Below are 16,468 nucleotides of genomic sequence, written 5' to 3'. Positions count from 1 at the left end.
AGAACGTAATAGGGGAAGGGAAGTAACTGTGGAAGACAGTAATGTATATTGCAATAATGGCAACCGAATCGACATCGTTTATGCAGTTTGACTACTGCAACCTCTGTAAAATAAGTCACAAGAAACGAAAGAAGCATATCTACTCTAAAAGACATCAAGAAATATTACAAAATATACTCAAGAAGTTTGAGAAGAAGGTAATTACGATAACACGATGTGGGGACTTAGGTATTGCCAATGAAACAAGTCCGACTGTCAGTAGACCATCGCTGAGCACAGGCACTTTCAACACAAAACATCTTGTTCACAAAAATCCTTGATCAGCAACAATGCAGTTTGCCGGGCGCAGTTGCAAAGCTAAATGGCCCTGATGCCATTCGTGTTAGGTAACCCTTTCCGAGTAAACAGTCCAGAGCTCCAGATAAGCTGCGTATCTGCGTAAAATACGCATCAGAAATGCAGAAATACGCAGTAAAATATAATCCAAGCGTATCAAATACGCAACGAACATTACAGATATGCTACAAAAATAAACCTTGTGCGTATCATCAAAATATTGTGAAGTAACCCTGCGAATTCGATCAGCAAATCAGCAACTTATTTTGAAATTATAAGTTGGCATTCCGTCAACCTTGCCAAACTCCACGATGATAGTAAAAAATGATCATTTGCCATCACGCTTTCTTGTGGAAGTATCGTGGTATTTTTGAGTCCTATACAGCTCTCGAACCCACACGACACTAGTTTGCAGGGACTAGATGAATAATGTTTTTAAATATTTAACTTAAATACCCACATGTGTAAAAACTAGTGGCTAACAGAAATTTTAATACGCAGATAGAATTACTGATACCCAATGATTTTAAAATGCATGGGTAAAATACCCACAACACCAAAAGCTTATCTGGAGCCCTGAAACACCCCATCTGGTGGTACCCCTTTCCGACCATTCTTGTTAGGTAACCCTTTCCGAGTAAACAGCCCATCTGGCTTCCCGATCCTTCGGGTTAGTTCTGAGTTGGGGTATGTGTTGGCTATCTCTTTTAGATAAACAAAATATCCTGTCGTAATCGAATAGAACTTGAGGAAATTTAGAACAATTTTTAGTAAGAATTCCCCCTAAAAAATATATATAACTAAAAGGGTTAAGCAGCAATGCATACATATGCAACTGTTGGAGTAACTTTAGAATACAGTACCACTTCTCTTCAGGACGATCTCTGCCGTTGTTCACGTGTCTCGAAAGACAAGCAACCAATTTTTGTGAGAATTCGCGACCTTCATATTGTTAGCCTGTGACTGAGCTACGTCCACACTGTGAAACTGAGTGCAAATTTATCTAGTCATGCCTACGTCGTTACGGAACTGAATGAAAAGGGTCCAATAGGTGACACTTTCGAAGGTTACAGGCAGGCTGGTTTTTCGTGACTTTAGTCTACGGACGCTTACGAGTGATCTTGATGCCATTTGTCACACTTTTCCCATTCCTTTATCTACAAGAAACCGAGAGGTGAGGAATGAGTTGATACGTCAAACTCATGGGTACTCATGAATGACATGGTATTCCATAATTTGTTGGGTGAGTTTGTGACAGAAAAGTGTGATAGAGAACACTGTAAGGATAATTAGGAGATAAACATACTGTGTTTTCAATGTAGAGCTAGGTTACCTGTAGATTTAACTGCGCTAAATTGAATTTGGAACCGAACGCGCAGTGTGAGCTTTCAAATGTTAAATTTAGGGCGGTTAAATCTACAGGTAACCTAGCTCTACATTGAAAACACAGTATGTTTATCTCCATTCTACCATGACTAAATAAAACGCGAAGTCTTTGGTGTTAGCAAATATACTGAGTGAAGCGGCATGGGTTGAGTTCAGTGTTTTGAGTGGGTTTTCGATCTGAATAACGGAATCACCAAACAAAATATGGCGCTGTATATACTCAGGCAGTGGGCTTTCACTTCACATCGCATGCACCATTATGACGTCATATCGCTCATTGTGACGCAAAAGATATGACGTCACAGTCGTATATAGAAAAACGTAAAAAATCCAAGCTCTCTGTTGTCTCCAAAACATAAATACATTCCCTTTGTGGGGGCACGGGTGGTCCAGTCGTCTAAGGCGCCGCGATTCGCTCTGCAGAGTTACGTCCGTTGGTCACGCCAGAAACCTATGATTGTGGCTTCGAATCCCGGTTCGCCCTGATTATGTTTCTAGGTTTGTCAGCACCATACCTGTGCTCGTGGGTATTACCGAAGTGGTAAACGTCTGAGACCTGCATCACTTCGGGCTTTCCTCCCACATTAAGCTGACACGCCGTGATAAGATTGGAATACTGTTAAAAGCGGCGTTAAACCCAACTCACTCACTCACATTCCCTTTGTAGATTTCTATCATGTTTTCAGCACGAAATGTATTGCCACACATCCTTTGAATATTGTAGTAACCGCATCCGTGCATTTTGTAACCTGTAATTGTAGATATAATTATTTGAATATGCCTACCGACAATGACTGAAAATAGTACTATTCTATGAATATTAGCTTCCGCGGTGATGCGGCCGTCAAACCAGCTGTTTCAATCAGAGGGGGTTTGCTGTGATTTAATAGCCTCTGATTGACCAATCAGAATCGAGTAAATTCCAAATTCATGGTAGAATACTGAATAAATGTAGCAGGTGAAAGTGGCTTGTAAAGTTGTATGAATGTTTCAGGAGTTTCCAGTAGCCAAAACATTCGACACTTAACCATTTAGTTCTGCTTTCTGGACCTTTTTGTGTGAAGACTATTAGGAGCCGCTATAGAATCTATAATAGCCACTAAACAGGTACCTAACCCTATCATAAATCTAGGGTTGATTAATCGTATAGGGGATCCAAAAGCTAAGGATAGAGCTTGGGTAATGTAAAAGCCACTATTGATCGTAAAGGGTGATTGATTGTAAAGGTTATCCAAAGGCTAGAGATAGAGCCATTTTACCTGCAAAACTTGATAAAAATTTCTACATTTTCATTATTATGCACAGGAATGCAGTTTATTAGGTAAATTGTTTTGGCGCTGAGCACATCCAAATGTCGCCAGTGTTAGGGTAGGTTGTCTGCGGAGCTCAGCTACATCTGTGAGGAAGAAGTGATTCGTCCAATATATGATGTCATCAAGTTGGGAGAGTATATGCAACTCTCCAGAAATGATGTCATGATAGAACAATGTTTTATCGTGAAATAAACCATGCTTCGTTCTTCATTGTTCTTTGCGATTTATCGCATAGTTCTATTATAATTCCTACCAAAACCAAGTTATTTTTCATAAACATCTGGTCCAAGACGGGCTGTGTGTTACACTTAAATGGTGGCCTTTATTGGCAGTTGTCCCAACTTCTTTCATGAATCCGGTATTCACTGGCTTCATCTGATGTTGCAGATACAGGATGGACGAGTGTGTATTGACAACCCCGGTGTTGAGCCGCTGGGGTGGGAGAACGGAGCAACGTTCTGGTGTTACTTCTGTCAGATGGAGGTCGGCAAACACCGGGCCGAGAACGACTGTACAGTGAAACATGGTGGACTTATACTGCACTTAGCCAGGTGAGCTTCAGCCTGTACAGCCACATATAGAGGACTAACTGTAGTGTTGTGTTTTGTGTTACAGTACTGTTGCATGACTGTGTTGTTTGTTTTTTGTTGCAGTGGTGTTTTGTTACCATGGTTACAGTGCTGTTTTTTTATGTTATTTTTGTGACTTGTTTCAGTGCTGTCTCTTGTGTTACACTGCTGTTTTGAGTTACAGTGCTTTCGATTGTGTTACAGTGCTGTTTTGAGTTACAGTGCTGTCAACTGTGTTATAGTCCTGTGTTTTGTGTTACTGTGCTGTCGATTGTGTTACAGTGCTGTCGATTGTGTTATAGTCCTGTGTTTAGTGTTACTGTGCTGTCGATTGTGTTACAGTGCTGTCAATTGTGTTACAGTGCTGTGTTTTGTGTTACAGTACTGTTGATTGTGTTACACTGATGTCGATTGTGTTACACTGCTGTGTTTTGTGTTACACTGCTGTCAATTCTGTTACACGTCTGTTGATTGTGTTACAGTACTGTTGATTGTGTTACACTGATGTCGATTGTGTTACAGTACTGTTGATTGTGTTACACTGATGTCGATTGTGTTACACTGCTGTGTTTTGTGTTACACTGCTGTCAGTTCTGTTACACTGCTGTTGATTGTGTTACAGTACTGTTGATTGTGTTACACTGATGTCGATTGTGTTACACTGCTGTGTTTTGTGTTACACTGCTGTCAATTCTGTTACACTGCTGTTGATTGTGTTACAGTGCTGTTGATTGTGTTACACTGATGTCGATTGTGTTACACTGCTGTGTTTTGCATTACACTGCTGTCAATTCTGTTACACTGCTGTTGATTGTGTTACAGTACTGTTGATTGTGTTACACTGCTGTTGATTGTGTTACAGTACTGTTGATTGTGTTACACTGATGTCGATTGTGTTACACTGCTGTGTTTTGTGTTACACTGCTGTCAATTCTGTTACACTGCTGTTGATTGTGTTACAGTACTGTTGATTGTGTTACACTGCTGTTGATTGTGTTACACTGCTGTTGATTGTGTTACAGTACTGTCAATTGTGTTACACAGCTGTCTTTTGTGTTACAGTGATGATCATGCGAAGAAGACTGGTGAGTTTTTCTGGAAGAATATCATTGACAAGAAGAAGAAAGCTAAATATATTCTCAGTCAAGATGATGCAGACAGGTGAGTTGGGTGTCCATGCATGGCATCTCAGGGTCCCCCGTCAAATAGGTCCATCTAGCACGGACTAGTCTACTAGTCAGCTCACAACTCAATGGTCTTTTCAACTTTTCACTTGTCTTGGACAAGGGGACAAGCGTTTATTTTGAGACTCGATCTTGATATGAAGACTTATATATGAGAGATGTCAATTACTTCAAGCAGGAATCTAACTACTTATATCTCCAGTGGTAGGAGCGGCATGGGTGGCCCAGTCATCAAAGGCGCCGCGATTTGCACTGCAGTGTTGCATCCCTTGGGCATGCCAGAAACCTATGATTGTGGCTTCGAATCCCGGTTCGCCCCGATGATGTTTCTAGGTTTGTCAGCACCATACCCGTGCTCGTGGGTTTCACCGAAGTGGTAAACGTTTGAGACCTGCATCACTTCGGGCTTTCCTCCCACATTAAGCTGACACGCCGTGATATAACTGAAATACTGTTGAAAGCGGCATTAAACCCAACTAACTCACTCACTCCAGTGGTAGGAATGAATCTCATATATTTGCTTTGCTTTTGCTTTATGAGTGAGTGAGTGAGTATGGTAATACGGCGCATTAAGCAATATTCCAGCAATATCACGGCGGGAGACACCAGAAATGGGCTTCACACATTGTACCCATGTCGGGAATTGAACCCGGGTCTTCGGCGTGACGAGCGAATGCTTTAACCACTAGGCTACCCAACTGCCCCCTAGTGCTATATTAAGTCTTCTAACTTTGCTATATACATGAAATAGAAAGGTTATCGCGTAAGTGTGTTTTTGGATGTTAAATATCATGTAGCAGGAACGAACATTGTATTTAGCATCCCAAGGCGAGCTAGAAGTTGACATCCATAGATTCTCTTCCTTCGTCCTTTTTACCCAACTCATTGCTTCAAAGCTTCATTAAGCGCTGGCACGCATGCCATGACACATCTCCATCGATGCAGACACTGATTAACCCTTGTGTTGCAGGTTCAGCAACAAGGCTGACACAGCGGTGACCGTGTACAGACAGCGAGTGAAGACACAGCTCTCACAGGTACATGGCAATTAAACAGCATTAAACAACAAACAAACAAACAATGGTACCCACCTTTAGAATATTCTGTTTTCAAAATGGTAGTTAATGTGAGATTTCATGTTAATTTGGTTGATGTATTCAGGATGCATGTGCTCCGTCTGTTCAAGGTTGCGAGCAAGATTCGGAGTCAGGCTGCGGAGAGAAACCAGGTGACGAAGAGAAGTTTTGTGATGCAGACTCAATGGACCAAGGTGTGTGAACAAGGGAGGTTATTCTGCTGGTACATCTGTCAAGGGAGATAACCTGACTGTATCCATCTGATTGAAGTCCTCATCAGAGGGGTTGTGTGTCACTGGCTGTCTATTTAACCACTAATTATTTTCACATGATTGATTATGTTTAAAAACAAATAACTTGAGAGCGGATTGTATATTTGAACAAGAGTATCCAAAAGCCAATGTCAGGAAATGCTTGATATATATTAGGCTTCTTTAATTTAATGCAGTTCATTCATAAATTGTATGTAATGTACCGACTGTGAAGATCCGGGTTAGATTAGGTCTTCAGCAACCCATGTTTGCCGTTATAGGTGACTGTACTTGTCGTAAGAGGCGACAAATGGGATCAGGTGGTCAGACTCGCTGACTTGGTTGATTCATGTCATCATATCCCAATTGCGTGGATCGATGCTAATGATGTCAATCACTGGATTGTCTAGTCCAGAGTCGATTATTTACAGACCGCCGTCATATCGCTGGAATATTGCTGAGTGAGGTGTTAAAGAACAAACAATCAAAGTATGATACTATGTAATATACTGATGACATTTAGAAGTCTCAGGTTAGAGGATTAGCGGGAATTTCCAAGGCTGCCTTGACATTGCATTGTACGTCCTGCACGTGACTCTTTTGTTCGAAGTTTCCTGAATTCTTTAGACATCTACAAAGCAGATATCCCAGCATTCAGCACCTGGTCATGTGACTCCCCGAATGTCCAGTAGTCATGGCAACTGCCATGCTGTCAGTGTGCCAGGAAAGAAGACAGTTTCAGCCAAGGCAGTTGGCCTAACATCCATCAACCGTCACAGCGACAAGGTAAGCCATCAGGAAATGTCATATTCGATGCATGCTGTGGAAATTTCTGGTCAGATTGCATCCCCAGTACCTCAGGGAGTTAACTGTCCAGTTTCCACTCTTGACGAACTAGGCTGGAATTTCTTGGCTTGATCGAATTATGTCCTTTCTATGTCCCTCCCATTGACCAAATAGATTCCACCTCTCATATCACTGGCATTTGCCTCAAACAAAATATAGGCCCCCAGTGAAGACAATCTGATCGATAATCAAGATAGGAATGGGTGCCGTCCGTCCGTCTTTCTGTCCATCTGTCACATTTCGTTTCAGGAGCAGAACGAAAAAAAACATGAGATATATCTTAACCAAACTTGGCACATAGATAGGTCTAGTGGTGAACTGGTGCCTTTTGATAGTTTGGGAATTTAAAAAAAATAATTTTCGAGTTTCCATGGCAACAACTTTGACTTACACTGAAAATCACCAAACTTGGCACAGATCTTGAAAACCATACAATATTTCTTCCAAATTTGGCATATAAATAGGTCTAGTGGTAAACTGGTGCCTTTTGATAGTTTGGGAGTTTTTACGAATGTTTCCTTAGCAAGGGCAGAACTCGGAAACAGCTTACATAGTCTACAAAAACGTCTACGCAGGGTTGTCTGAGAACTGTTACCATAATTACCTAATTGAGATGTATACCACTTGACAAAGGAACTTGGTCAAGGTATGTGGTGAATTATTATGAAAACACAAAGTGGCAGTGCATGGTGGTAACATGAACAGGGGCACCCTGAACCAGCCTACTTCCTCACAGTGGGTACCAGTCACATGAACAGGGCCATCGGAACCAGTCTGACTCCTCGCAGTGGGTAGTGGTAACATGAACAGTGGCACCTGAACCAGCCTACTTCCTCGCAGGGCATGCCGGTTACATAAACAGGGGCACCCGAACCAGCCTACTTCCTCGCAGTTTAAATTTGTTGGTGTGCTTGATAATGTGTGTTTCACAGAAACACACATCAATGATTACAGTGAAAGAGACCTGCCAGGATATAAAGTCTATCCAGGAGACACTACACATGGTATTGCTGTGTATGTTTCAACAAGTTTCAAGAACAGTGTCCAGCTATGTGATGTAATGTCATCTCGCAGTATTGAATACATTTTCGTTATTGTTGGCAAGTTCTGCATTGCTTGTGTGTAGGTTCCTCCAAAAGTGTCAAGGACACGGTTGTCGCATTCACTTACTGATTTCATGCAGAAACTTCAGGATCTCTCCAAGCAGCATGAATGTGAACATGTCCTAGTTACTGGGGATTTCAGCTGTGATCTGAGTGAAAAGCTGAAACTTGAAGATTTCTTTAATGTGTGGAAAATGACTCAACTCATTCACTCTTCAACTCACTGTCTTGGAGCTACACTGGACTTGTTGTTTACTGATCATGCCAGTGCTGTAGCATTCCAGACTCCAGTCTACTACTCAAATCATCAGATGATTGGTGCTGTACTTCTCAGTACACCTCATGGTGACCCCTGCTCTTAATGATCTCTACGTAAAGTAAGAACTCCCTTACTTCTCTAATTATTGTTTAAGTAATAACACAACTCATTACTAATAAAGTTACATATTCTATCATAAACTGCAGATGGCAAAACAACATGAGTAATAACTCTTTTAGTGCTGCAAATACATAGTTCACAGGAGCTAATGCATTGCACACAACCGGACATGTCAATATTGGTGGGATATATGAGTATTTCATGCTTGTTGAAATGAGAAGTGCGAAGTACATCATATCACTGGAGACCATTGATTAAAAACATGATAGGATATGGAAAATATATATTGATGCTAAATTGATGATACACATGCGAATCCTGCAGTCTACCGAAATCTGCATGGCAGTTTTCAAACCGTATGTTGATTTCATTACCCGGTTTTGATTGGACCGTGCACAGACTGGTTAGTCCAACCAATATATAACTCCATTTCGGCAAGGGCTGAAACTGGACTTGTATTGTCAGTTAACTCCCTTGCCTCACCAAGATGGTCGCTCCAATGTTGCTGAAAACAAACATTTCTACACCATCTGTCCTAGTGTTGTAAAAAGGTGACGCATGATGAGGAGATGGACATGTTGAATGTGGGCAGGGTGGAATGGTTTACATGTGCATTCAGCCACAATAATATATTTTCGATCTACTTTCCTAGTACTTCGATAAATAATTGTTGCCATTGAAAGCTGAGGCTTTTTTCCCCCCAGCTTTCTGAAGTGGAGGATGGAGCAGTGGGGGAGGGCAATGTGTTCACTGGTGCCACGCCCCCCTGGTTGATGGAGGAAGACGAGGATGCTGGGTCAGGGGAGATAGGACCGTCACTGCCGGAGTATAACAAACACTGTAAGTATGATGAACACGGACAGGAAGACTAACCTACCTAGTGGGGATAGCTTGATGATCAGGATGCCAGGGCTGACAGTGACAGAGTATGTACAGTGATCCCTCGCTATTGTGCTCTTCGATAAAGCGCTACCTCGGTTACTACGAGCGATAACGCATGGCTCCCAAAATTTATGTACACTTTTAGTACTGAGAGCTTTACACAGACATGATTGTATTGTTGTACGTTGTTCATTTGCACATAACGCTTCTCATTGCATAATCAACCGTTTATCGCTGAATGGAGTTCTAATAATCTGTTTGAAAACATCCGTGGCAAGTCCCGGAAATACGATTGTTCTACTAGTTAACTTTTCACCCTATACATCCTTAGAAGCGCATGCATGCAATAAAAGAGAACCACAAGCGAAGTTTATATTCTTAATTAGTGGGCAATCCAATTTGAGGCGACACTGTCAACTCACGTGTAGTTGCTGTCACAACACGGTGGTCATTCCTTTTGATTCGGATCAAGTAACCGTATCAAACCAATTAATCTGGCTTGAATGTGTATCTATATTTGTATGAATGTGTATGAATGCGCATAGTGCTGGTCAAAACTCTCGTTTTCCGTATTTTAAGCAACATGACCAATCAATGCCACTGAATCACTCTGTACTTGTGTAATGAATTGTGATTGGCTCTTCACTCATAGCGTCTGTTACTACCATTATTGATCGATATTTTCATGTAAGTAGGCTACATTCACATTGAATGTGACAGTTAAGGCTTGTAAATAACAAACGGCGAAAACATAATGGATATGTATTTTAACACTGTGAACAGTAAACAACTTGTATCATTGCAATGTGTGAGACAAGGCGAAGATCGTGAGATTGGCCGAGTGCACTCCCCCGCCTCAGCCTCGGTTAAACGGCTCATCGTCTTTAACGCCCACCATTTATTTGGACCCCATTGGTAGCGTTGTAGTGAGGGACCACTGCATCAAGGATTTATCATGTTGGTTTGAAGACAGTCCATGTCCAACTCACTGCTGTGGATCAGGTCCAGGTCCTACTGTGGATCAGGTCCAGGTCCTGCTGTGGATCAGGTCCAGGTCCTACTGTGGATCAGGTCCAGGTCCTACTGTGGATCAGGTCCAGGTCCTACTGTGGATCAGGTCCAGGTCCTACTGTGGATCAGTTCCAGATCCAGGTCCTGCTGTGGATCAGGTCCAGGTCCTACTGTGGATCAGGTCCAGGTCCTACTGTGGATCAGTTCCAGGTCCAGGTCCTACTGTGGATCAGGTCCAGGTCCTACTGAGGATCACGTCCCGGTCGAGTGCGCTCCCCCGCCTCGGCCTCGGTTAAACGGCTCATCGTCTATAATGCCCACCAATTATTTGGACCCCATTGGTAGCATTGTAGCGAGGGACCACTGTATCAAGGATTTATCATGTTGGTTTGAAGACAGTCCATGTCCAACTCACTGCTGTGGATCAGGTCCAGGTCCTACTGTGGATCAGGTCCAGGTCCTACTGAGGATCACGTCCCGGTCCTACTGTAGATCAGGCCCTGGTCCTACTGTGGATCAGGTCCAGGTCCTACTGAGGATCACGTCCCGGTCCTACCGTAGATCAGGCCCTGGTCCTACTGTGGATCAGGTTCGGGTCCTACGAAAAGATGTGGTCCAGGTCCTACCGTAGATCATGTCCAACTCCAGGTCTTGCTGTAGATCAGGTCCAGATCCAGGTCCTACTGTAGATCAGGTGTTGCTGTAGGTCAGGTCCAGTGCTTCTGTGAAAGCATGGACTCCAATCATGTAGAACTTCACAAGGTCAAACTTGTAAAGGATGTCAGTTTGTTCAGAATGTGTCCTCCTTGTAATGTGTTAAGTGTGCTTATATGTGTTTTTCTTCAGTGGAGAGAGAAAAGAAAAAGAAGCTGCCAGCTAACCGTGTCGGTGCCAAGTTTGATCACAAGTCTGAGACGCCTGCATCGTGGCTGCCTTCCTTTGGAGGTGTCTGGCATCAGGGGAGACGACTCAACGCAAAGTAATTCACCCTTGCACTAACCATGGGGGCGGTGGGGTAGCCTAGTGGTTAAAGCGTTTGCTCGTCACGCTGAAGACCCTGGTTCGATTGGAATATTGCTAAAAGCGGTGTAAAACCTTACTCACTCTCTACACTAACCATGTGTCAAGCAACCTGTGAAGGTCTGGGTCAGAATAGGTCTTCAGCAACCCAAGCTTGCCATAAAAGGTGACTCTGCTTGTCGTAATAGGTCACTAACATTTTTGCTGACATTGGTTAATGCATGTCATCATATAACAATTGCGTAGATCGATGCTCATGATGTCAATATCTGGATTGTCTGGTCCAGACTCGAATATTTACAGACTGCTGTCATATAGCTGGAATATTGCTGAGTGGGGCGTTAAACGACAAACAAACAAACAAAAATGTGTCAAGGAGATGTTTCTATGTGTTAAGGAGAGTTCAACACTTCTGAACAGAACATATAAACACCTTTTCACCTCACCATGAAATAGCTGGAATATTGCAGACCGCTGAGTAAAACAACATTCACTCACTTCATTCTTACTTCTTGTAGGATCCAGTTTGAGAGGAGGACTGGTGGAAAGGCCATGCAGGCAAGACCAGACATGTCCCAGTTGCAACGGCAGCCAGAAACAGTGATACCCTACAAACGCAAGAAGAAAAACTCAGAAACAAATACATCCACAGGAATTCACCTCATCTCCTCACCACTGCTTGAACCCAGCCCACAAACACTGCATCAGTATCATGACAATGTAGCCATGGCGACGCCCATCTCATCTCCCTTTGTACAGCTGCCCAGGTTCGGCCTCCCTGCACCTGCAGCTGTAGATGGTGTCGGAGTGGGCGGTGCTGACCGATGGGGTCAGGAAGGACAGAGATTGAGGGTAGGACCAGGAGGCAGCATTTCAGAAATGTCGGCCTGTGAGGGCGACACAAGTAGTGTCGAAATTAGGAGCAATGATGAAGGATCGTATGAAACGAGGAAGGATGTGGAAGTTTCAAAACAACATGCAGAGTCGGACAGAGTCGTAGCACGAGATATCATTCATAGAACACAGGCCAGTAACGAGACCTGTTCAAGTGTTTCGCAACCAGCATCCTCCCTGTCGTTTGTTCCAGTGTCCGTGAAGAATCAGCAGGTAAGAAGGGCTTCAGATGACAAGCCCTCAATAAAGAGGGGTCTGTCTCCTGTTGAAGTAGCTCCATACAAACGTAAGAAGCGGCCTGTGAGAGAAACGGAACCCAGACAATCCACGAGTGGCGTGGGTCAGATGTTCACCCAGGCCTGTGACCACGCTTTCACCCAACAGATGGCAGCTCAAGGAAGTCGGCAGGCGTACCCGCGCTTCAACAACAACAACACAGCCCTACCTTCTGATCAGTTCATGATTCCACCTCCTCAAAGGCATTATATGACTCCCTGTGGTGGAACCAACATCCATTCTTATCCTGGCCACTGTGTGAATACTGGTTCCTCCTGCAGACCTACATTGGGTCCCTCTGGGCAGGCTGTCAGGGGAGGTAACCTCCACACTAACGTGACTCTGGTACAACCTGGGTTTCTAAGTAAAGACAGATTTCCTGGTTCCTCAGCACCAACTACATCCCATGTAGGTCCCCACCACGTTTACATGCCTGTCAGACCGCCAGTGCAGCCTCCTTCTGGTTTTAGTTCCTCAGCACCAAATACATCCCATGCAGGTCCCCACCACGTTTATATGCCTGTCAGAGCGCCAGTGCAGTGTCCTGCTCCTTTTGGTTCCTCAGCACCAAATACATCCTGTTTGGGATCGCAACATAACTATGTGAGACCTCCAGCCCAGGCTATTGCCCAAGGTTCCTCAGCACCAACTACATCTCAAGGGAATGGGATGAACTTGTTTCAGAGCATCAGTGCAGCAGTGAGACTGCCTCACTAACACAGTGGGACTGGAGGGAGTAAACACTGAAAGTGAACAATGTTCTATCAGTTTTGAGGTTGTTAATAAATTGTTGTTTTCTGTTAAATGTTTGTGTTTGTTAATTTTAGCAGTTTGAGGATGAACGATGGGGAGCCCAGTGGTTAAAAGTGTTGACTTATCACGGTGAAGTCCTGGCTCTGATTCCACTTCCAACCCAAACTGATGACGTGGAGTTATGCAAGCGTCGCTAAAACTTTCTCTTCGCTGCCTTTAGAGCCTTGCAGAGCAGTCCATATGAAACCTTGACTCATCTTTGAGCTGCATCCTGTCCCAGTCTTGTCTCTTGAATCTCAGTGAACCCGTGAAGATTCCGGGGTGGAACAGGTCTTCAGCATCCCATGCTTTCCGTAAAAGGTGACTATCCTTGTCGTAAAAGAGACTAACAGGATCGTGTGGTCAGGCTCGCTGACTTGGTTGATGCATGTCATTGATCCCAATTGCGTGGATCGATGCTCATGATATTAATCACTGGATTGTCTGGTCCAGACTCGATTATTTACAGACCGCCATCATATAGCTGGAATATTGCTGAGTGCGACGTTAAACAACAAACCAACCAACCAACCTGAATCTCAGATGCTGTCTACACCAAGCTAGGCGTACCTGACTGACATAGAAGCAGAATTTGGCGTATTGCTGGATGTCGGAGTGGATGCTGTGCTCCTTCAATCAGTTTTGTACGGTTCTGCCTCCATTTGGTCTGAACCGACAAATTTTCTGAGCGGTTTGGTATCGATTCAGTAGATGCACCAACCGAATATGATTTTCTTGTTGACGTGACGTCACACGTGGACGAGCAGCCCATGGGAAGTCATGAGTGTTGCCGTGTTGTGAAAAACGTCTGCAAAGAGATAATGTTGTGTTTCGATGAACATTAAAATGTCGGTCAACTTTGTTATGTGCCGTTCCTGTTTGTAGCATACCAACAGTGTGTTCACCATTTACGGTTAAACAAAAGTGTTTTTATGAGCACCTTACAGCCAACAATCATTGTGTCTGGTTCACATTCAAACATATTGTATGGGTAACATGCTCACATCAAACATGCACGTGCAAATTGTGTATTATGACCTTAAAATCGAGGAGATGTCTTCATGTAATCTTTTGAAAGATGCATATTTTCAGAATAAATGGGTTTTTTTAATGAACTATATATGAAGCACAGTTATTTTTGTTTGTTAGTATATATTAAAGAAGGCCTTGAACCAACCAATTCGAAGCATGAATATATTATAAAAAAGGTATCTTCATCATTTACAGACTTCATTTATCTTTTCTAAAGTAAGATTTTAAAACAAGAAATGAAAGTACACATCAGCAACTTCTGCAGCAAAGTTAGATTGATGACGTTATGAAGCCACGCATGAAGGGAAAACAAAGACGTCATACATGTGGTGAGGTGATGTGAAATGGGGTTTATGTCGCGTCCAAGATTATTGCACTTATACAGTGACGTGCATGTACGTGTGTGTGTGTGTGGCTGCTCGTACTAGGCCGGACTGATGCCGATTCATAGTGCTAGCACACTGAGATACCATGCCGCAGTTTAACATGAATAACCCACTCAGACACAATATACTGACTCCGAGCCGACCAGTCCTTGTTTTAGCCCCTTAATGCCGAGCGCCAGACAGGGTAACAAGTACCATCTTTTAACGTCTTTTGGTATGACGCGGCCGGGGATCGAACCCCGGACCTTCCGCTCTCCTGGCGGACCCTCTACCACTAGACCACGGAGGCGGTACGTCATACATGTTGTTTAAGACATTTATGGCGCTACTGACATTCCTTTTCGCCGTGTGCGATAAGCTGCATGACATTATGGCGGAACTTATCCTCATCAAGGGGCGGTCGGGTAGCCTAGTGGTTAAAGCGTTCGCTTGTCACGCCGAAGACCCGGGTTCGATTTCCGACATGGGTACAATGTGTGAAGCCCATTTCTGGTGTCCCCCGCCGTGATATTGCTGGAATATTGCTAAGCGGCGTAAATCCATACTCACTCACTCACACTCTTGTCATCAAACGCTGTATCTCTTGCGATTTGATTTATGGTTGTGAGAGTCCAAATATACGGTAAAACCCTTTAAACAGTGGACGCAAACATGTATCAACACACGCTCCGAACAAGTCCCCATTGAATCGGGTTGACACATACAGGCAACGAAGTCATGGTTATTGGCAAGACCAGTATCAGGACTAAATGTTTTACACAGTGTAGTACATTTCACGTCGGTGCAATTCTATATTATGTAGGGATATGTTTCACAATGTTATTCAGCGATCATAGACACCGTGCACTAAGCTTCCTGCTAAAATGATTGTCAACTGATAATAACGTAGGTTTCTTTTTTTGTTTATTTTGTTTAACGCGCCACTCAGGAATATTCCAGCTACATATTACACAAAGAAAAAAGTTAAGCACACCCCTGTTTCTGAACCATGACAAATGGCAAAAATCTGACATGGGATGACTGACCACAGGAGCTGGGCGATACCAATGTCATCGGATAGAACAAACATTTGACAACAAATAAAGAAGATGATGATGATGATGACAAAAACATCACCGTAACACAGGTACTGTTTTTAACCTTAGACAATACCTAAAAAAAGCATGGATCTGCAGGATTAAGAAAATTTTCCTGAAAGTCTCTACTTGACATGACTCGTGAAACAGATCAGTAGCGGGTAAAACCGCCACGTGCCGGGATGACGCATTCCACCCTACGTCGCATGCCTCCAGTCAGACGTTGGATCTGTTGATGGGTCAACAACAACCACTCCTGATGCAATGCTGCTTCCAATTTGCGTAAATCTTGTACAGGAGGATCTCGTGACTGTATGCGCCCCCCCCCCCCCCCCCCCCCCCCAGAATATCCCAAACATGTTCAAGGGGGTTCAATCGTCCTTCCGTCAGTGCTGTGGAGCAGAAAGCGACTTTCGGCTGACCAATGGATGTATCTCCAAGTTCTCAGATTCCAGTTCTGTCGCCCAATACACCCTGCTAAACAAGCAGCTTTGTGGTGATCTCTCAACAAGGGACGCTTTATGACTCGTCTAGCCCTCTGTCCTGCTGCTTTCAGCCGATTCCTGACGATTCTGGTGCTGAAACGACGATTGGGCAACCACAGCTGTATCAGACGAGTACTTGTTAAAAAGGGTTCTCGGCATATGAGACGAAGA

General features: G+C 43.6%; 1 protein-coding gene across 1 annotated transcript; it reads left to right on the top strand.

Annotated features, from left to right (window-relative positions):
- The first annotated feature begins 41 nt into the window (after positions 1-41).
- On the top strand, positions 42-13,299 carry LOC139457478 (uncharacterized). Its single transcript, XM_071238861.1, has 9 exons — positions 42-197; positions 3,423-3,586; positions 4,667-4,765; positions 5,759-5,825; positions 5,975-6,058; positions 6,743-6,901; positions 9,148-9,283; positions 11,183-11,315; positions 11,875-13,299. Exons 1-9 carry the CDS (start codon positions 42-44, stop codon positions 13,241-13,243), a joined length of 2,367 nt encoding a protein of 788 aa, XP_071094962.1. The 3' UTR covers positions 13,244-13,299.
- The last annotated feature ends 3,169 nt before the right edge of the window (positions 13,300-16,468 follow it).

This window comes from Haliotis cracherodii, unplaced genomic scaffold (assembly GCF_022045235.1).
Source record: "Haliotis cracherodii isolate W230 unplaced genomic scaffold, xgHalCrac1.p SCAF_12, whole genome shotgun sequence".
Taxonomy (NCBI): Eukaryota; Metazoa; Mollusca; class Gastropoda; order Lepetellida; family Haliotidae; genus Haliotis; species Haliotis cracherodii.
The sequence above is the reverse complement of the archived record's forward strand: the minus strand, read 5'-3'. Positions and strand labels throughout refer to the sequence as shown.

What these genes read in the sequence shown, in the direction of transcription:
- LOC139457478 (XM_071238861.1), top strand. Translation starts at nt 42, where the DNA reads ATGTATATTGCAATAATGGCAACCGAATCGACATCGTTTATGCAGTTT. An exon ending in TGCAGACTCAATGGACCAAG is followed by an intron (nt 6,059 to 6,742) that starts GTGTGTGAACAA and finishes TGAATTCTTTAG; the next exon opens with ACATCTACAAAGCAGATATC. An exon ending in TCAACCGTCACAGCGACAAG is followed by an intron (nt 6,902 to 9,147) that starts GTAAGCCATCAG and finishes TTTTCCCCCCAG; the next exon opens with CTTTCTGAAGTGGAGGATGG.